At 41.7% G+C, this 23,166-nt stretch overlaps 1 protein-coding gene across 4 annotated transcripts in view; it reads left to right on the top strand.

The window, feature by feature from the left end:
- The window catches only part of DOCK11 (dedicator of cytokinesis 11), a 333,016-nt gene that overhangs the window by 121,194 nt on the left and 188,656 nt on the right, over positions 1-23,166 (top strand). For 2 of the 4 annotated variants that reach the window (XM_073641338.1, XM_073641336.1), the window contains exon 31: positions 11,977-12,015. The exons of the other annotated variants lie outside the window; for them this stretch is intronic. In XM_073641338.1, the coding sequence (XP_073497439.1) occupies positions 11,977-12,015 (39 nt within the window). The remainder of the gene's footprint in view (positions 1-11,976; positions 12,016-23,166) is intronic. 4 annotated transcript variants of the gene reach the window in all.

The raw sequence follows: 23,166 nt of genomic DNA, 5'->3' as shown, positions 1-23,166 counted from the left end.
GTTTGAACCGTGGAACTGCAAAACCACACTTGTATTTCTCGGGCCTACACCAGACTATTTTCAACAGATATATTTGTGTCTGAAAAATCAGGGAGACACTATTATTTATTTTTTACGGCCAAAAATTGCGAAAAGCAGGATAATACAGAGATTTGACCCGTGGAACTGCAAAACCACACTTGTATTTCTCGGGCCTACACCAGACTATTTTCAACAGATATATTTGTGTCTGAAAAATCAGGGAGACACTATTATTTATTTTTTACGGCCAAAATTGCGAAAAGCAGGATAATACAGAGATTTGACCCGTGGAACTGCAAAACCACAGTTATAATTTGCTGCTGTATACCAGACTTTTTTAAATATATATATATTTGCGGCTGAACAGTGAGTGACACACTCAAACTGTTTTTTTTTAGATACAAATGGCCCAAATTGGATAATACAGAGGTTTGAACCATGGAACTGCAAAACCACACTTGTATTTCTCGGGCCTACACCAGACTATTTTCAACAGATATATTTGTGTCTGAAAAATCAGGGAGACACTATTATTTATTTTTTACGGCCAAAAATTGCGAAAAGCAGGATAATACAGAGATTTGACCCGTGGAACTGCAAAACCACACTTGTATTTCTCGGGCCTACACCAGACTATTTTCAACAGATATATTTGTGTCTGAAAAATCAGGGAGACACTATTATTTATTTTTTACGGCCAAAAATTGCGAAAAGCAGGATAATACAGAAATTTGACCCGTGGAACTGCAAAACCACACTTGTATTTCTCGGGCCTACACCAGACTATTTTCAACAGATATATTTGTGTCTGAAAAATCAGGGAGACACTATTATTTTTTTTTTTCGGCAAAAAATGCAAAAAGCAGGATAATAGAGATTTTTTACCGTGTAACAGCAAAAGCACACTTCTGTCTCTCTGGCCTACACCAGACTATTTTCAACAGATATATTTGTGTCTGAAAAATCAGAGACACACTTTTTTTTGGGGGGGGGGGGGGGGACACCAAAAGGTTAATAAGACGGGTATTTGTACAGTGTGAAGGAAGAAAAAAAAAAGAGGATTTAGATGAAAAAAAAAGGATTTTTCCTGGTCCCCGAGAGCTGGAGGCTAAGTCCAGCAATTTCAGCAACAGGAGCACACAGGACTGTAATGCAGCTTTTGCTGGTATAACCACTGCGTCTCCTATACAACCTGCCTGCCTGATATCTGGGATGGATATTAGTCCTGAGAAGGACTGTTTGTTTGATCTGGCAGTCTTTACAGACCCTACACTAACTATTTCGCAGGATATATCTCTCCCTAAATCAGCAGCGCTGTCCCTACACTGTCTGATCCGGAGCAACTGTATCCAAGATGGCGGCGCCCGGTTTTAAATACTCGAGGTGACGCTGTGCGGCCAGCCAATCACTGTAATGCCCACAAACAACATGGCTGCGGCATTACAGTGACTGGCTGGCAATCCCTGCATGTTCATTGGCTCTGTAAAGAGCGCCAAACATGCAGGGCGGAGACCCGAGCTCCCGTCCGAGTAACCCGGAAATGCTCGGTGCTCGCCGAACATCCCGAGTAGCGTGATGCTTGGGCGAGTACCGAGCAGTGTCGAGCATGCTCGCTCAACACTAATCCTTACCTTTCCATGGTTCCCAGGACAGCTTCAGCTCTGCTACATTCACATGACAGGCTGGATTGCAGCCGAAAGCTGCCATCCAGCTTGCCATGCCGCAGACACTGAGAAGCGCAGGCATGCTTTCGCTCCTCAGTGTCTGGTTGTGACGGCATCTAGATGAGCCAAGTTCATGTCCAATGAACTCAGCTCACCTCATGCACGTCACTGACAGCGTGGGAAAATTCTCCTGCGCTTGCAGTGAGCGTGAGAGGATTCTCCTGCGCTTAAAATAGGAGGGTCCCCCATTTTAATAGCTAGTAAAGGCTAGGTATTCAGCTGGGGGCTGATATTAGTAGCCTGGGAATCTCCGTGGGTATTACCCCCTTCCCAGGCTTCAAACATCTGCCCCAGCCTTCTGCTTAACCTCCGCTAGAGAGTAAAATTACAGGGAACCCCACGCCAATTTTTTTTTTAATAAATCCTTTATTTTAACACTAAATGACAAGTACAGTAATCAACACTATCACTGTTCTTATTATATATGTGACTGACATGTTTCTATCTATCTAATCTATGTGTGATGCTCTATTCTTTCTGTTCTAAATTGTCTGGTACCTGTGTATGCTGCTGATGAATTGCCGGCCGGCTTTTTTAAAGAGACAAAAACACTATTATTTTTTTTTAATAAATCCTTTATTTTAACATTAAATAACAAGTACAGTAACCAACACTGTCACTGTACTTATTATATATGTGACTGACATGTTTCTATCTATCTAATCTATGTGTGATCCTCTATTCTTTCTGTTTTAAATTGTTCGGTACCGGTGTATGCCGCTGATGAATTGCTGGCCGGCTTTTTTAAAGAGACGGGTGCATGAAAATCGGAGGGCACTAGTGTGTTCCAAGTGCCCTGCTATGTTTTTCATGCACCCTCCTATATACCCTGCCTGCCTGTCTGCCTATATATTCTGCTTGCCTGACGTTTAATTGAGCACCGTTCCCATCGATTTGGCAATTTTTGACCTTCTGCAGACCGCGGGGGGGGGACCAACAGAAAAATGCTCGAGTTTCCCCATAGACTTACATTGGGCTCGTTGCTCGGGTCAAGCACCCGAGTATTCCAATGTGTTCGACCCGAGCTTCGAGCACCCGAGCATTTTAATGCTCGCTCATCACTAGTCATGACCATTGAGCTCAGTGATTGTGCCATAGTCGTGATGTCATTGCTGTAGTCATGTCAATGAGGACAGGCAGCGGCAGAGAGGCAGTGCTGGAGTTGTGGGGGGTAAGTAAGGCTCATTTTCCTATTTCTAGTTAGAGCAGACTAAAAAAATACTTAAACCTGATAAACCCATTTAAATGAGCGCTCAAACATATCGTAAGTTCCTGTTGAATACTGTTCATCCTTTTGGTGGAGTAGATCTCATTGTAGGGGCACATTTTCTGTCAAATGTGTATGTGCGCTGCTCTCAATATGTAAAGAGAGGAGAGAACAAGGCGCAATGGGTGACTCAGTATTGCAATTGTTAGAGGGGTGTTGGGATGGCTACTAACCTTATGAAGTTGTGCACCTCTGCACACCCCCAGTGTAAAGCTCCACAAGCTCTGCTCTGTTGGGGGCTGTCATCTATTTCCAGCGGCGTTCACAGATCCTGATCTCTCGGTGGTGGATCACGTGGTCAGGTTAGTAGCATGTAACGCCGAGATGGACGCCCAGCTTCACTAACACCCCCGGCAGCGTTCCGGAGGGGTTAGGGCAGCGCAGCTTGGAAAACCAGGGTAGTAATTCTAATTAAATTCCTCCCACAGGTGAAAGAACAATAAATTAAAGGCAGCTCTACCGCACCCCAACAGGGGGAAAGGGACAATCAGTGAATATGAATAGCGGTACCAGAGCGCCAATAACAGGGCAAAAATATTAAAAGGACTGATTTATTAATACACACAATGCGTTTCGGTGGACACAGCCACCTTCATCAGGTGTGACAAGCAGCAAACAATTGATCCTTATATACATTTGACTAGGTATACTCAAGGGGTTAATATAGAGGTATTACTCTGTATCTGGCCCCGCCCCTTTGTAGTAATTGTATACCTAGTCAAATGTATATAAGGATCAATTGTTTGCTGCTTGTCACACCTGATGAAGGTGGCGGTGTCCACCGAAACGCGTTATGTGTATATTAATAAATCAGTCCTTTTAATATTTTTGCCCTGTTATTGGCGCTCTGGTACCGCTATTCATATTCACTGATTATGTGCACTGCTCTGACTGACACACTCATATCGACAGCTAATTTTCTGTGCCATTACTATGCTGTTGGACTTTATACTATCTGTGTATAAAAATCTGAATGCCAGATCTGCATTGATATTATTATTGTGCTGGTATTAGCTCAGGAGAGGATAAATCCCAGGAGTTAGGATGCCAAGAAGCATAGCATATTGCCATTGGTGCCTACATTTTTGGGGTGTTTTCTATTTTGTGTCCAAACTTGGTTAAGCCTATACATCATGGGCACAGTAGTGGGGAAAAACTCTGCAATACTACGCAGCCCTAATCATTACATTAATTATTTTTCTTGAGGTTTAAGGGATATTTTTATGTTATACAGTATGAATGTGGAAAAAAAAGTGCTTGAGCATGGGCTTGTTCACTTCTCTTCAGCTTGTTATATGTCCAAAATCTGCATTTATGCACTCTATATGTACACTATGCACTTGTGTTATGAAACACAAAGTGTAAATGTAGCTTAAGGGGTTTGTCTCATTTATGACTTATTATACCATATCCATGTCTAATAGATGTGGCTCCCACTTCTGATAACTTCATATCTTGGTACAAACCATTTATACTTAGGCTGCGTGCCTACGATGCGGATTTAATGAGTTTCCGCGGCGATATTTCCGTTGCGAAAACGCATTAAAAAAATCTTGTTAAGTTGTCTGCCATGTTTCCCAATGATAATCCGTATGTGCTGTGCACATGCTGTGGAAATTTCCGCTGCAGATTATCATTTCGGAAAAATACGCAGCACAACCATTGATTTTGCGGAATTGCTGCCATGACTTGCCTTGGACCGCATAACATCCGCATGACTACACGTACACATGCGGATATTATGCGATTCAATGCGCTTATGGTACCCGGGTCTGGAGAAGAGGAGACTCTCCTCCAGACCCGGGTACCATAGTACCTGTAGTTAAAAAAGAATTAAAATAAAAAAAATACTTACCTTCTGATGGCCCCCTGTCTGCTTCCGGCGGCGCTGCAGGCTCTTTGGCTGCTCGCGGTGGTGTAAAAGGACCTTCCATGATGTCATTTAGTCATGTGACCTGTCACATGACTAAATGATGTCATGGAAGGTCCTTTTTAGAGCAACGCGAGCCGCCGAAGACACCGGACGCACCGTACAGGAGACCGGGGGCCATCGGAAGGTAAGTATAATATTTTTTTTATTTTTCAACATTTTTATTATTTTTTTTTTTACTATTGATGCTGCATTTGCAGCATCGTAACTTGGTCACACAACATAAATCCATGCCGGTTGCATGGATTTATATAGTGTGACCAAGTTGTCAAGCACTTTCCAAGTGATGCTAAAATCACTTGGAAAAGCGCTTGACAACCCACATGCGAAATCGCATGCTCAAAACGCTTTACAAATGCTTCTGCCAGGCAGAAAAAACGCATGTAAAATCCGCATGCGTTTTTTCTGCCAGGGAGATGCAGAAACGCTCCGCAGCATTTCTGCATTGTGGGCACTTAGCCTTACAATATGTGTTTTCAGGAGCATAAGGAAACACACATTTTGGACGGTGGCTCAGCCTTGATGACACCCCAAACCATGTGCAAACATACCTTTGGTGCAGTCTGTGCAAGTGCACAGGGGCCAAAAAACGTAAAGGAACCCAATCCCAATTCTACCTCTAATGCAGGGGGATTTGTGCATTATGATGATCTATTGGACTGCATAGGGCCCATAATTGTTCTTGCACAGGGTCTCCCTTCTGTGTTCTCTCATCGTCCAAACTGCCAATAATCAGTAGCACCCCACCCTCCCAGGAAAAGGAAAGCCGGGATGTAGGGAAGCAGTGCGCTCCTGTTGACTGGAAGTCTAGGCCGGCGGTATAGCTGAGCCACCAGCCCGTAACGTGCAATCTCTGTGCCAGCAGATAAAACGTTGCCTCTGCAGCATCGCAGGAGCGCATGGGCAATGAAGCTTGCCAGATCTGGCAATCTGGTCAGCTTCGGAGTGGTGCGAGCAATCTCTAAAGCAAAGGTCTTGCAAGCTTGTCCTCCTTGTCTAGGAAACTGGACATCTCTGGTAAGACTGCAAAAGTTGCAGTAACCTAGGCAGAGAGCAGTAAAGTATAGAAATAAAAATCCCTCTGTTCTTGAGAATGGAGAGAATATTAAATAAGAGGTAGATTGCAAGGTTGTTTGTTTTTACAAGCACTTTGTAATTTTACCCATTTTAGATTAGGAGATAGCAACCCCTTTTAAACAAGTTGATTAGAAAAATGATGTGCTTTTTTCTAGAAACAATGTCATGCGCTGTGTCTGGTATTTCATTTACTTCAAACGGTCTAAGCTGGAACAGAAAACACAGTCCCACGTAAAAAAGGCTATCTTTTTTTGTGTAAGCGTTATATTAAAATGCTAAATGTAATTAAAGTTTTACAGATAGATATCTTTACATTTTGAAGTATCTATGCAATAAAATAGATTAATTTCCCTTATTCTTGAGTAAGGTAATGCTGCAATATCCTACACCACCGCTATTAACTAATAAACATTGAAGAGGGCGCAATGCATGCAAAAGTGCCATGGCCCCTTCAAACTGCTAATCAGCAGGGAAGCCAAGAGTTGGAGCCCTTCTGATCTGATATTGACCCTTGTAAAGCGCCACTATATTGGTAGCTATGGCTTTACTGTGTCAACAAAATGTATCATATGGTAAATACACAAGTGACAGATCTAGTGTCTATTTGTATTTTTTTTTATTTGTATTTACTTATTAATTATTTTAGTTTTGGACAACATTCTATGGAATTTTTCTTCAATAATTGTTTTCATAAACAGGACCTTTCACCAGTTTGAGCATGTTAAACTGGCCACATCATGGAATAGCAGCTGTAGAGCTTATAAAAACATCTCTGTTATTATTTAAGTTCTCTCTTTTGCGGAGATATCAGCTTGTAAACTTTTGTTTAAGGGAATCTGTCAGCAGGATTTCACCTTCCAAACTATTTATGTGCACATGTAGCTCTTTGAAGGACAAATCCAGCAATACTTTACATGGCCAGACTGTTCCTCCGTTACTAAGAATTCAGTTTTCGTATTGTTATGCAATTGAGGCTGTAGATATGAAGCCTCTGTCACTCCAGCTCTATTCTCCTCACAGTGCCGTCTCCTTCTATTTGACAGATGGCTCCTTTGCCTGATGTCACACAGCATAGAGGCTGTCAGTCAAGCAGGATGAAGTGGAGCTGGGCGTGGAATAGAGCTGGAGTGACCGAGGCTTCAGATCTACAGTAGCTCAGCCCCATTTGCATATCAATTCAAACACTAATTTCTCAGTAATGGAGGAACGGATTGGCCATGTAAAGGTATTTCTGTACTTGTCTTTGAAAGAGCTACATACATATATAAATAGTTTGGTTGTGAAATCCTGCTGGCAGATTCCCTTCAAGACCAAAGGAGCATTACCAGAGATTTTTCGCAGGGCGTGTGTACTTCTTCCTCTACACGACATTGGCCAATCATAAGCAGGCACAACATACTGGGGGAAAAATAGAGCATTCCCACACAATAGCTTAGGACAGGCTTTCTCCTGTATGAGACATAATGATAGACAGTCGGGACTCCTCAGTAATCTCTCTGCAGAGCTGGGGGATTACAAAGTACTGGCAGTGGAGTAGAGATGAGTGCAATTACATACACCTTTCATCTCACAGTAGACAATACTTGGGGAGGGAGAGTGCAGCAAAGCTGAGTTTTGTGTCATTACAAATACCTCTACAGTAGCAAATCTACTCTCAGTGCTGTCAGCTCTTCTGTACTCCCCTTCTACCACACTGGCTGCCGTGAGATGAAAGCTGAAGGGTGTGTGTAATCACACTCATTTCTGCTCATCTCCCAGCACTTTCTAACAACATACTTCTCTGCAGTGAGACCAGTGAGAAGAGCAAACTGTCTGTTATTATATGTCTCACACAGGAGAAACCTGCTCTAAGCTATTGTTGTAACATGTACTTCTTTCTCTTGTATGTTGCTGCCTGCTTATGATTGGTTTACCTCATATGGTGGAAAAAGGTTCCTCCCCCCCCCCCCAGAGAAGAATCATAGATTATAACCTAAACGTTATAAACTAATATCTGTGCAATAAAACTGGTGAAACAACCTCTTTAAAAGAATACTAAAGTTACAGCATAAGCAAAAAAACAATACAGGAATATTAAAATAATTTGCCTCGGCGTTCTTTCCAATCCCTTATCATATAATAGATAACCGTGAGTTTTAAAGATTTTCAAATTCAAGTTTTTTTTTATTTTTTGTGTTGAAAAAGTACAAGAAAATACAATATACATAGTAAAAGGGGTAGCGTAACTATAAATCTATGCATAACTACAGTACATTGGGGGGTACAGGGAGGGTTTTCCATCAATATCCAGATCAAGCATGTATTTTTCCATATGAAAGATAGAGAGAGAGGGAGCGGACCACGGCAGACCACCAATCAATAGAGTGCGATTATGATCATTGTTGTGACGACATCCCGGATAACTTTAGTTGGGGGCTAGATGGTAGGCGTCAGAGTTTTGGAAATCCATCCAATCCCTCCAAATCACACAGTATCTATCAACATCAGCCGGTGAGATGGCAATTAGATGCTCCATCCTATTAAGGAGAGAAATCTCCGCAAACCATTCCTCCACAGTGGGTGGGTCTCTGCTTTTCCAGTGTCGTGGAATGACATTCTTAGCCACCTGTATTAGGTAGCCTATTGATGACCGAGTTTTAAAGATTTTAAGGATTTTAAGTACAGCACTTATAGTGTAGGTGGGAGGCAGCATGCTGCAGCAGAAACTGTTCCTTATTTCTCTGTCTGCAATACAGGCTGAAGAAAATCAGTTTTACCCGTTTGTTTGCTTAAATTTATATTCTAGTCTGTCACCTGCCACAGATTCTTGTCTCTCTTTTCTCACTTATCCAAGACTTTCAATTCTGTTTAGGTTGATAGGTAGTTTATCGAGGGGTTACAAACACGGTCACTTCTTTCCTGATCCAAAATTGACTAAGTTCATTGTTTCTTCTGGGTCTTGTACCAGTCCTGCTGATAAAGATATTGTATCCAATTATTTACTGTATCATATTTAGATTTGAGAGTCCTCAGTGGTTGATACCTTTTAATGGCTAACTGAAAAGATGGTAACAAATTGCAAGCTTTCGAGACTACGCAGCTCTCTTCATCAGGCTAGTATAACACAAAATCTGAAGAGTCACATATTTATACACAATAAGACACAAAAATAATGCAATAGATAAGACAGGTGATGGAAAGGAGAGTTATTATGGAAGAGATAAACTGTTCTGGCTATAAATATTTTAGCTGTTAATAGATAAGGAGTGTGAAGGTTTTATTGTCCTGTGACTAAGTCCAGTGTTATGATGGCCTCACAAGTCTGAGGGGCACATTCTTTATTTGATGTAGAATGACATAAATCCATGCGACACATTCATTCCTGCTCTGAACGTGTCAAAGGTCATCATCAGTTTATATTCTGAGATTCTTCTTTCTGTTTGAGACTTGAAGTTACCCTTTAATGCCAGTAATTTCATGTATTTTATGCTGTGGTCAAGGGAACAAAAATGCTTGGTAGATCTATTATTTTTTCTTTTATTGTGTGGCGATGATGATTCATCCTTGTCCTAAGTTTTTGCTTTGTCTCCCCTACATAAAGACCCCCAGCTGGACATTTGGTACATATAATTAAGTACACTACGTTAGATGTGATACAGCTGAAAGTACCTGGGATCTTATAGTCCTGATGTGAATTAGGGATCTTTATCTTGTCTGTGGTCGTTAGAAACGGACAGGTTTTACATTTTTTTTGGTTGCAAGGAAAGGTACCTGTAGCTGGAGGAGATGACAGAAAGCTTCTGACAATGATGCTTCTTAGATTTGGGGGCTGCCTAAAACTCAGAAGTGGGGGGTCTGGAAATATGGATTGTAATCGGGCATCTTTTTGTAGTAAGGGATGTAGTTTCCGTGCAGCTCTCCTTAGCGCCTCCAGATCTGGATTGTAGGTGGCTACTAGATACCAGAGAGTCCAAGAATAGGGACATTCTATATGCTCCCCAAAATCCACAAATCTGGAAATCCAGGAAGACCAATTATTTCATGTGTGGGCACCCTCACTGAGCAAGTTTCTGGATGGGTAGAGTGTGTTCTTAAACCACTGGTAAAGAGTACACCCAGCTACATTCAGGACACGACAGACCTACTGAATAAACTAGCAGCAATAGGTCCTCTACCAGAAGCAACCATCCTGGCCACCATGGATGTGGAATCTTTGTACTCTTATATCCCACACCAGGATGGATTAAATGCCTGCAAAATCTTCATGGAAAATACAGGAATTGATGCTTATTTTGTGGTCAAACAAACAGAATTCATCCTCACCCACAATTACTTTGAATTTGATAACAACTTATATCTACAGGAGACTGGTACAGCGATGGGAAGTAAAATGGCTCCACAGTACGCATATCTTTTCATGGCCAAGCTTGAAAGTGACTTTTTGTCCTCATGTCCCATCAGGCCTCTGGCCTACTATCGTTTCATTGACGATATTTTAATCATCTGGACGGGGTCTGAGCAACAGCTGAAGACGTTCCATGAACACTTTAATCGACTTCATCCCACCATCAACCTAACACTCAACTACTCCTGTACTTAAATTAACTTTTTGGACACCATCATCAAGCTACAGAACAATGAAATAGAGACATCCATGTACCGGAAACCAATCGGCCGTCCTACATACCTTAAATGGACAGTTTCCATCCAAAACACATAAAAAACTCTATTGTTTACAGCCAAGCCATCAGATATGTTACAACCCTATGGATAGAGACAAACACCTTCATGGCCTCAGAAAGACCTTTTTAAATCAGGGCTACCATCCAAGAACAATTGAGAACCAGATTACAAGAGCCACCAGAATATCAAGGAATCATCTCCTACATTACAAAACTAAACAAGAAAGCAACCGGGTGCCTCTAGTAGTCACCTACAATCCAAATCTGGAGGCGCTAAGGAGAGCTGCATGGAAACTACAACCCTTACTACAAAAAGATGCCCGATTACAATCCATATTTCCAGACCCCCCACTTCTGTGTTTCAGGCAGCCCCCAAATCTAAGAAGCATCATTGTCAGAAGCTCCCTGTCATCTCCACCAGCTACAGGTACCTTTCCTTGCAACCAGAAAAAATGTAAAACCTGTCCGTTTATAACGACCCCAGACAAGATAAAGATCCCCAATGCACATCAGGACTACAAGATCCCAGGTACGTTCAGCTGTATCACATCTAACGTAGTGTACTTAATTATATGTACCAAATGTCCAGCGGGGGGTCTTTATGTAGGGGAGACAGGGCAAAAACTTAGGACAAGAATGAATCATCATCACCACACAATAAAAGAAAAAATAATAGATCTACCTGTAGCCAAGCATTTTTGTTCCCCTGATCACAGCATAAAAGACATGAAATTACTGGTATTAAAGGGTAACTTCAAATCTCAAACAGAAAGAAGAATCTCAGAATATAAACTGATGATGACCTTTGACACTTTCAGAGCAGGAATAAACTTGTCGCATGGATTTATGTCATTCAACATCAACTAAGGAATGTGCTCCTCAGACTTGTGAGGCCATCATGACACTGGACCTAGTCACAGGACAATAAAACCTTCACACTCCTTATCTATTAACTGCTAAAATATTTATAGCCAGAACTGTTTATCTCTTCCATCATAACTCTGCTTTCCATCACCTGTCTTATCTATTGCATTATTTTTGTGTCTTATTGTGTATAAATATGTGACTCTTCAGATTTTGTGTTATACTAGCCTGATGAAGAGACCTGAGTAGTCTCGAAAGCTTGCAATTTGTTACCATCTTTTCAGCTAGCCATTAAAAGGTATCAACCACTGAGGACTCTCAAACCTAAATATTTTTCTATCTACTGGCTAACACGGTACAAGAATATATATTTTCCCTATATTACTGTATCATTAAATTATTTTATACTTTTTGTTTTCACAAAACCATTAGATTTGTTATCATATGCTGTGGAGCGGTTCACATCTGTAGGTAGGTTGGTAATGTTAATTCACATCCATAATGAAATTATTCCATATTTGCTGATCCACGTTCCACTCACTAATTCTCACTAACATTATGGCAAACAGATGGCTTCTCTTATTACTAACATGGCTAAACAGCTGAGAAAAATGACAAGCTGGCTGCTGATTTTGCTGCTGAAAGTGCATAGTTTCGAGCAAAGGGAATCTGTCTCATTGACCAAGCAGTCTGATCTGTCAGCATCTTTGTATAGGGCAGGAGGAGATGAGCAGATTGATATAGAGGTTTATAGGAAAAGATTTTTGTCTTATATTCAGTAAGGCACTGTTCACATGTCCAGTTGTACGTTTGTAACCAATCCAGTAATAATAAAACAAATGGATCAATTACAAACCAAGCAAAAACTGAAGCACACTTTGGATTCTGCTTCCCATTTGTAACAGATTCATTTTTATTAGATGTTTTTCTGAACCCCCCTAGTGTTATGTGCATGTACAGTATTTAAAAGGAATCTGTCAGCAGGTTTTTGCAATTTAATCTGAGAGCAGCATAATGTAGAGCAAGAAAGCCTGATACAGCAATGTGTCATTTACTAGGTTGTGTGTTGAAGTTTCAATCCAATCAGTGTTTTATTAGCAGATTATCACTGCCTGACTAGGTCTCACATGCAGGCTAGTCAGGCTAATCTGTGTAACACCGCACCCTCCACTGATTGGCAGCTTGCTCACAATGCACACAGGATGCTGCCATTCAGTGGTGTGGGAGTGGTATAACAGAGCTCAGCATTCTGGCTACTACTACATCTGCAACAGAGAAAACATGGATTCTATAAAAACTGCACCCAGCAGTTCAGTAAGTGACACATTGCTGGAATCAGGCTCTCAGCACCTACATTGTGCTGCTCTCATATTACATAGCAAAACCTGCTGATAGTTTCCCTTTAAAGGGAAACCATCATTTTAATTTTTATTTAATAAATCAATAGTACGTATACATGAAAACAAGAGATTCTATAATATATCTTATCAAAGAAATCTGCTCCTTTTCCCGCTAGTACTGTTTTTCAAAATTCTCATTTCCAAGTAAAATCTGTATTCAGTGAAGACTGATTTTTACATTACTGAGATAGGAAATGGCAGCTATATAGAATTCTATATAGAAGGGAGGGAGGAGGAGCTCTGCCTCTAGCTCCTCCCTCCCTGCACCTCCTATCCACATAGAATCTTATCAGTATCAACTGCTATTTAATATCTCAGCAATGTAGAAATGCATCTTCACTGGATACAGATTTTACCTGGAAATGAGAATTTTGAAAATTAAAGAACAGTCCCAGCTGGTAAAGAAGCAAATTTCTCTGATAAGATATATTACAAATGTTCTTATTTTCATGTGTACTATTGATTTATAGAATAGAAATTAAAGCGATGGTACCTCTTTAAAAAATTGATTTATTAAGGATAACATAACAGATGACCATCTGTTATGATCTGTTTCCTATAGACTTTATTATTTATAAAAAAAAAACAGATCAGTTGCTATTAATTTTTTGGGCTATACAAAAAAGTTATGCAGAGTCCATTTTTTGTTACAATGAAAAAAGTAGATTGTAATGAAACGGAAGACACTTTAGGATATTTCCTTCCTCATTCAAATAAATGATCCTGTAATTAAATATTTTATGTTTGTTTTTGTCATCCCAAAACTGATCTCAACATGGAAATAACTACTAGACACGTGAACATAGCCTTAGATCTTTTTTCTTGGCTCAGACATCCAGGAGGCTACTTTATCAGTGACTGACAGCTATCTATATTTATGCATGCTCTACAGGGAAGGCTGTCAGTCACTAATAGATCGGCCACTCGACCTCTGAACCAAGAATGAGCAGAGATCTAAATTATTAAAGTGCAAATTATGCAAAAAAACTTTGCAACAAAAACTATTTATCGATTTGTTCATCTCCTCTTGTTCTATAATAACATGGCAGAATATCGGACAACATTTTTTTGGCGCTCAAATAAATTGAGTGAAATACCGTGTAAAAATCACTGAGCTCCCCTGATTCTGATGCTTTTTTTCTGTTTTGCGCTGCATCGCTCCTTTGCAGATATATTCACATTTGTTGTTTTTAGGGTGCACTATGTGTTAAGTGTCCTTTGTCATAATAAATAAAGAGAGACATGTGGAACAACTGTCTCCCTTTAAATGTAGTATGTAAAGTGAAATGCACTTCAGAACCAACTTTCAACTTTCAAATATTCCTGCATTTGCAAAGGAAATTTACTGTTGAAGTGGCTGTTGCATAGAAAGAATCCAATAGTTTAGGATACATACTTTTTAAGTTTACATTACTGCAGAAAGAATTACTTTTTCAAGATTGTATTGTGTGTATAGCTTAGTTCAATAATAATTTGTGTTCAGATATTCAGTTAATCTAAAGCAAGGATGTCAAACTTAAACACACAGAGGGCCAAAATTAAAAACTTGGATAAAGTCGCGGGCCAACCAGTATACAGTATAATGGGCCCCACATAGTCCTCCATGCAGAATAATGGGCCTCACATAGTCTTCCATACAGAATAATGGGCCCCACATAGTCTTCCATACAGAATAATGGGCCCCACATAGTCCTCCATACAGAATAATAGGCCTCACATAGTCCTCCATGCAGTATAATGGGCCTCACATAGTCCTCCATACAGAATAATGGGCCCTCCATAGTCCTCCATACAGAATAATAGGTCTCACATAGTGCTCCATAAAGTATAATGGGCACCACATAGTCCTCCATACAGAATAATGGCCCCACGTAGTCCTCCATACAAAATAATGGCCCCACGTAGTCCTCCATACAGAATAATAGGTCCCACATAGTTCTCCATACAGAATAATGAGCCCCACATAGTCCTCCATACAAAATAATGGCCCCACGTAGTCCTCCATACAGAATAATAGGTCCCACATAGTTCTCCATACAGTATAATGGGCACCACATAGTCCTCCATACTAAATAATGGCCCCACGTAGTCCTCCATACAGAATAATAGGTCCCACATAGTTCTCCATACAGAATAATGAGCCCCACATAGTCCTCCAAACAAAATAATGGCCCCACGTAGTCCTCCATACAGAATAATAGGTCCCACATAGTTCTCCATACAGTATAATGGGCACCACATAGTCCCCCATACAGTATAATGGGCCCCACATAGTCCTCTATACAGAATAATGAACCTCACCTAGTCCTCCATGCAAAATAATGGGCCTCAAATAGTTTGCCATACAGAATAATGGGCCTCACATAGTTCTCCATACAGTATAATGGGCCTCACATAGTCCTCCATACAGTACAATGGGTCTCATATAGTCCTCCACGCAGAATAATGGGCCCCACATTCGGGTGGTGGTTTTGGTGTCGCGGGTCAAATATAACCACCTTGCGGGCCAGATTTGGCCCACAGGCCAGAGTTTGGCATGTATGATCTAAAGCAATGTTGCTAAAAACCTTTGTAAAAGTTCAAGAGTACAGCATAAGGACAATATTAGTACCCCTTAGAAACATTATGTGTACTCCTTGGGATATTTGTACTGCAGGTTGAGAACCAAGGGTCTAGGATCTAGGATGGGTTACTGATACAAGGTCTGGTGGTCTAGCTTAGTGAGATGTAAATGTCTGCTTCGTTGGTGGCCTTGAGTGCTGGAGGAGGTTATTTTCAACGTTCATGATGGTAAGATGGAGTATAGAGGTTTTTTTTTTCTTGGTGGTCTAGGGTAATGAAAGTATTTTCTTACCTGACCTATATATTTATTAAACAAATGAGGTAGAGGACAAGCAGATAACAGACACGTATATTTATGTCTATAATTCCTTAGTGTTATCACCTGCATGATGATAGCATGTAGCCATATTTACAATGTATGTCTGCTGGAAAGATTGAACAGACCAATCGGAAAGAACACCAAACCAATATAACTTAACCCGAATAAGTGGTCTGAACATAGATGGATAGAATAAAAAACCTTTATTTATAATACAAGTGGGTATGTGGTTGCAAAAAGAAGGAGCGCACACACAACAAGATAAAAAATTATATACAGTAACAAAATACAATACAATAAAATCATTGCTGAAGACCCCACACCATGTAATAGCAATGTTAGTCAGGTAATGATGTTATGAGAATAACATGCCTGAGTTACTCAAAGTCAGCTAATGGTGTTATAAAGATAACTTGCCTAAGGATAATCTGATTAGGATAAACAGTGCCACAAAATAAGTATGGGCAGATAGGAATCTAAAGTTCTGGGAGTGCTAGAAAGAGGTTATGATGTCATACTAGTGACAGACTTACTGTGAATATTAATGTGCTGGAAGGCAAGGGAAATGCTTAATTCATGTATCATTTATTAAGTAAAGTGCTATGATGAAGATTGCAGACCCTAATGCGTGATATATGGCATATAGATCTCCCAGAATGTTGTTGCACCGCCTCAAAGAGTATTATTGCACTCCCCGTTGATTCATACAAAACAATTGTGATGGCCAAAAATGTGACAAAAAATAGTCATACCTGTAATGAGGTGGGATCCCGCCTAGAGTGTGGCGCTCACCCTCTAGGCTGGATCCCACCTCATTTAGTGTGAATAAATGGGCAGAAAAATAATACTCTTTGAGGCGGTACAATAACATTCTGGGAGATCTATATGCTATATATCAGGCATGAAGGTCTGCAATCTTCATCATAGCACTTTACTGTCCTTAAACTGTCTTTAGACAGCTCTTTGGTCTTGGCCATGGTGGAGAGGTTGCAGTGTGATTGATTGAGTGTATGGACAGGTGTCTTTTATACAGATAACGAGTTCAAACAGGTGCAATTAATACAGGTCATTAGTGCAGATTAGGAGGGCTTCTTAAAGAAAAACTAACAGGTTTGTAAGAGCCAGAATTCTTGCTGGTTGGTAGGTGATCAAGTACTTATTTCATGCAATAAAATCCAATTAAACTATTTAAAAATCATACAATGTGATTTTATGGATTTTAATTTTAGATTACAGACCTCTCCATTCTTTGATCGACAGTGTATTAAATACTTATTTTCCCCACTATGTATGTATATATATATCCATGGGATACCGGTTGTATAGCGTGTTCCATCTTTATAATGTACCTCATGGTGGCCAAGCTTTTTGTCACGATGAGCCTCTTCCCCTCTCAAGTTACACACCACAATGTTCCACAATATAAGGTTTTCACAGTAGGTACCTCTTTAGTAGAGGATGATGGTGGTCAGGGTCGGACTGGGGTGTCTGGGGCCCACAGGGAGAACTGACTCTAGGAGCCCACCTACAGCCATATGCAAATATCTGTTATCCGCTATCCCTGTTATAGTGGAGCATTGACTGGCGGCTCCTGCACATCTACTGTGCGACACTAACTGGGATGTACAATTATTGTAGTTTGCATTAAAGGGGTTCTTTGGTTAAAACAAGTTATCACCGATCCTTGGGCTCCACAGTATAGGTGATCACTTATTGATCTTTTGGGTCTGAACATTGAAAAATGCACCTATCGGAAGAATGGGGAAGTTTTATCCCTGACAGGACACTTATCCCCATTTAAAATGCAGCGACAGCTGGGACGTTTGACCGCTGCTCTATTCATTCTCTTGGGGGGCTTCCAAAAAAGAGCAGCGCTCACAGCCACTGAGGGAATGAATGGATCAGTGGTCGCATCTCACATGCCGCTCCAGTCTAATGGGGAGAAAAGCTCCACATTCTGCCGATTGTGTCCCAGCAGTCAGGCCCCCACCAATCAATATTATCACTGATCCTGTGAAGAGGTGATTACTTGTTTTCACCAGAGAACCCCTGTAAGTGCATCTCTGCTGCTCTGGTCCATGTATTTAATCTCTAAGGCCACGGCCCCACTATCAGTATTTGGTCAGTATTCAGTCAGTATTTTTTCTCAGGAGTGGGAGCCAAAACCAGGTGAGGAACAATCAGAGAAAAGGTATAATAGAAACAAGTCACCAATTCTGCATTTATCACCCACTCCTTGTTTTGGCAGCAACTCCTGAGAAAAAATACTAACCAAATACTAATGGTGGGGCTGTGGCCTAATGGAAAAAAATCTTTTCCTAGTTAATATCAGCAAGAACAAAATGACCGCCATATACAACACAGTTCACTATATCAACACCAATAATACCACATACAAAAGGGACAAATATCGCCACACCATGACTAGATCACATATTACCACCACATAGTGACCGAATAATACCACATAGAAGGAACAAATATGGCCACACCATGACTAGACCACATATTACCACCCCAAAGTGACCAAATACTACAATACTGATCATGAATACAAACCACAATACTAACAACACTGTTATTACCACCAGCGACATTATACACAGGAGCTCTGTATATAGTGTCAGTGTACAGGTAACACAGTGATCACCAGTGACATTATAAACAGCAGCTCTGTATATAGTGTATAGGTAATACAGTGGTCACCAGTGACATTATACACAGAAGCTCTGTATATAGTGTATACGTAATACAGTGATCACCAGTGACATACACAGGAACTCTGTATATACTATATACACACGTGGTCAGAATTGTTGGTACCCCTCGTTTAATGAAAGAAAAACCCACAATGGTCACAGAAATAACTTGAATCTGACAAAAGTAATAATACATTAAAAATCTATGAAAATGAACAAATGAAAGTCAGACATTGCTTTTCTGTTTCCACAGAATAAAAAAAAAAATTAAACTCATGAAATAGGCCTGGAAGGAAATTATGGTACCCCTGAAAATAATGTGACAAAAGGGACATGTTAAATCAAGTTGTGTCCACTAATTAGCATCACAGGTGTCTACAATCTTGTAATCAGTCAGTGGGCCTGTATATAGGGCTACAGATACTCACTGTGTTGTTTGGTGACATGGTGTGTACCACACTCAACATGGACCAGAGGAAGCAAAGGAAAGAGTTGGCTCAGGAGATTAGAAAGAAAATTATAGAAAAGCATGTTAAAGGTAAAGGTTATAAGACCATCTCCAAGCTGCTTGATGTTCCTGTGACTACAGGTGCACATATTATTCAGAAATTTAACATCCATGGGACTGTAGCCAACCTCTCTGGACGTGGCCGCAGGAGGAAAATAGGAAAATTGATGACAAATCAAAGAGAGGGATAATATGAATGGTAACAAAAGAACCCAGGATAGCTTCTAAAGAGATTAAAGGTGAACTTTAAGCTCAAGGAACATCAGTGTCAGATCGTACTATCCATCGTTGTTTGATCCAAAGTGGACTTCATGGGGGACGACCAAGGAGAACACTGTTGTTGAAAAAAAAAAATAATAAAAAAGCGCCAGACTGGAATTTGCCAAACTACATGTTGACAAGCCACAAAGCTTCTGGGAGAATGTACTATGGACAGATGAGACAAAAATGGAAGTTTCTGGCAAGGCACATCAGCTCTATGTTCACAGATGGAAAAAGGAAGCATATCATGAAAAGAACACTGTCCCTACTGTGAAACATGGAGGAGGCTCTGTTATGTTCTGGGGCTGCTCTGCTGCATCTGGCACAAGGTGTCTTGAATCTGTGCAGGGTACAATGAAATCTCAAGACTATCAAGGGATTCTAGAGAGAAATGTGCTGCTCAGTGTCAGAAAGCTTGGTCTCAGTCGCAGGTCATGGGTCTTGCAACAGGATAATGACTCAAGAATGGCTAAGAGGAAACCGTTGGACTATTCTGAAGTGGCTTCTATGAGCCCTGACCTAAATCCTATTGAGCATCTTTGAAAAGAGCTGAAACATGCTGTCTGGAAAGGCAACCTTCAAACACGAGTCAACTGGAGCAGTTTGCTCATGAGGAGTGGGCCAAAATAGCTGTCGAGAGGTGCAGAAGTCTCATTGACAGTTACAGGAATCGTCTGATTGCAGTGATTGCCTCAAAAGGTTCTTCAACAAAATATTAAGTTAAGAAGAGAACTATCACTTCTGTCCAGGCCTATTTCATGAGGTTAATTTTTTTTAAAATTCTGTGGAAGCAGAAAAGCAATGTCTGACTTTCATTTGTTCATTTTCAAAAATTTGTAATTTATTATTACTTTTGTCAGATTCAAGTTATATCTGTGACCATTGTGGGTTTTTCTTTCAGTAAACGAGGAGTACCAACAATTTTGACCACGTGTGTAGTGTAAGTGTACATGTAATACACTGACTCACCAGTGACGTTTCTAGGTGAAGTCCTTCATCTTCGCTTTTCTTCTTCATCCGGCACAGACAGCCATTACTTCTTCCAGCCAGGAATCATCTCTGCAGAAAAAAACACACAGTCGTCAATAACTGATCTCTTCTAGAGAATATTCCCACTTTTCCCCCCCGACTTCTACACTACACCAGCTGAAGAAAAAAAGCAACATAGTGCCATCCTACACAGTAACAGGAGCCCTCTTTTGTCCCATCCCATGGCAAACAATTTCCTAAAAAGTAAATTATATTACAGAAGTAATAATGTAATAATAATAATTGGAATCTAAAGTAATAATGTTCCCCACTGGCCAACATAAACTAATAAAGTATGTTCCTCAATCTGGCCCCCAAACGGTAATTAAGTTCCTTGACCAGCCAGGCACCCCCATATGTCCCTTCTGGCCCCCATATGTCCAGGGTGGCCTCTCCATATATTTATCCTAGCCCACGTTTATTGAGCCTGCCCTCCCCCCCATATATCCATCCTGCCCCCCTCCCCTGCATATATCCATCCTGACACCCCCCTGCATATATCCCTTCTGGCCCCCATTTATCCAGTGTGACCCCTCCATATATTTATCCTAGCACACATGTATCGAGCCTGCCCCCTCCCATATACCCATCCTAGCCCCCCATGTGGCCAGCCTGCCCCCCCACATATCCATCCTTGCCTCCATGTTTCCAGCCTGCCCCCCCATATATCCATCCTGGACTCCATGTGTCCAGCCTGCCCCCCATATACCCATCCTGCCCCCCCCCTTTGCCTGGGTCCAGCCAGGGTTCCCCCTTGTGTGTCCAGACAGGGTTCCCCCTTGTGTGTCCATCCAGGGCCCCCCCTTGTGTGTCCAGCCAGGGTTCCCCCTTGTGTGTACAGCCAGGGCCCCCCCTTGTGTGTCCGGTCAGCTCCCCCCCTTGTGTGTCCAGCTGGGCCCCCCCTTGTGTGTCCAGCCAGGGTTCCCCCTTGTGTGTCCATCCAGGGTTCCCCCCTTGTGTGTCCAGTCAGGACCCCCCCTTTTGTGTCCAGTTGGCTCCCCCCTTGTGTGTCCAGCCAGGCTACCCCCTTGTGTGTCCAGCTGGTCCCCCCTTGTGTGTCCAGCCAGGGTTCCCCCCTTGTGTGTCCATCCAGGACCCCCCCTTTTGTGTCCAGTCGGCTCCCCCCTTATGTGTCCAGTCAGGCTACCCCCTTGTGTGTCTGGCCAGCTGGGCCCCCCCTTGTGTGTCCAGATGGGCTCCCCCTTGTGTGTCCAGCTGGGCCCCCCCCCCTTGTGTGCCCAGCCAGGGGCCCAGACCATTACATACACACACACACAACTCTTACCTTCCTGCGCTCCCGTGCGGTGTCCTCCTTCTCCGGCGGCTGAGTTGCGTGCCTCCTTCACAGCAGGCACATGACGATGACGTCATACGCCGGCCGGCGAAGGGAGACCCGCAGCTTCAGCTGCTTCACTGGGACGTGCGCCACGGTGGTTCAGGTAATGAACGCCGCGTGTGCGCGTCCCTGCATACACTGTGCCTGCGCTTTTAAAGGGCCCATGCCCCTTAAAACCGAAGGATTTTTTTTTTGTTCTCTTCTCCCCCTCTCCTCTGCAGCAGGGGGCGGGGCCCACCGGGAAAATTCCCGGTATCCCGCCAGCCCAGTCCGACCCTGATGGTGGTGGTAGTAGTTTGTGCAACTAAGCCCCAATCATGAAGAAGCCGTGTGAATTTAAACAGAACAGTCTCTTTACTAATGATAAAGGGGCAAATAATTATATACAAACAGTAGGGAATTGTTCAGGTTTACACTCACAGTTGAAGATTGGCTTATACCTGCAGACAGGCAGATCTTTGTGGGACACTTGTTTCATCAAATCAGAAGATTTCTTCCTTAGAGCTGAGCTTCTGCCCCAAGATAATTTTCTCTCTAGACGTGCAATAGTAATTTTCCTAATACAAAGGCTGTCAGCTTCTCTTAATTTATTAGTCCCTTTTTTGACCCAGCAGTAAGGGGGAGGAATCTCCTTTTTCTATAAAATGGCTTCCTCTTATTCCTCTCACAAAATGTCTGACCCTCAGCTGCTACCTCAGTTCTTAACTACCTCACAGGATTTAGCTCCTCCCACTCTCATGTGACTCTTACAGCTGCAGTCATTGGCTGACTGCCCAGGGGCATTTGTTCCAGAAACTTCTGCATACTAAGCAGAACTGAGTTAGCTGACCAAAGCCTTATTGTAGTCAATACAGTAGAAGACGATTAACCTCCTGTAGTTTTAGGGATGAACCTACTACAAAATTGTTTTGACGAACTGACTGAAGGCATGACTTAAGCGCTTAATGCTGTGTCCCCCACAAAGTGGGAACCATTCAGAAAACGCTTTGCATACTCGCTAGTCATCAGAAATTCACTAATTCAAGAGGGGAGATTGGCCCTGCCAGAATTATGGACTCCACGCCTGTAGTCCTGAAACCTCGTACAGAAACTATGGTGTGTTGCAAAACCAAGATGGGTCTACAGGGTCAGGATGAAGTCCTAGTCGCACCAAATGAACACAAATAAGATACAGTCATGATAGCTGCAAGTTTGGCTACTGTAACTCACGGTCAAGTACTGGTACATTTCATAAATTGCTGTGACCTTGTGTAAATATACTACTGTAGCTAAAGTGAGTAGACATGAACTCCACATTGGCACTGAAGAGACCTCCCTCGCGCAAAAAGATGGAGCGCTTAGAGTTGCCAAAGATTACCAATATACAGTGGGTACAGAAAGTATTCAGACCCCTTTAAATTTTTCACTCTTTGTTTCATTGCAGCCATTTGGTAAATTCTAAAAAGTTTATTTTTTTTCTCATTAACCCCCATCTTGACTGAAAAAAACCCAGAAATGTAGAAATTTTT

This window comes from Phyllobates terribilis, unplaced genomic scaffold, assembly GCF_046119375.1.
Source record: "Phyllobates terribilis strain yellow unplaced genomic scaffold, ASM4611937v1 Scaffold_7__3_contigs__length_470593459, whole genome shotgun sequence".
NCBI classification, from domain to species: domain Eukaryota; kingdom Metazoa; phylum Chordata; class Amphibia; order Anura; family Dendrobatidae; genus Phyllobates; species Phyllobates terribilis.
Note: the sequence above shows the minus strand (reverse complement) of the source record. Positions and strands in the feature narration are given on the sequence as shown.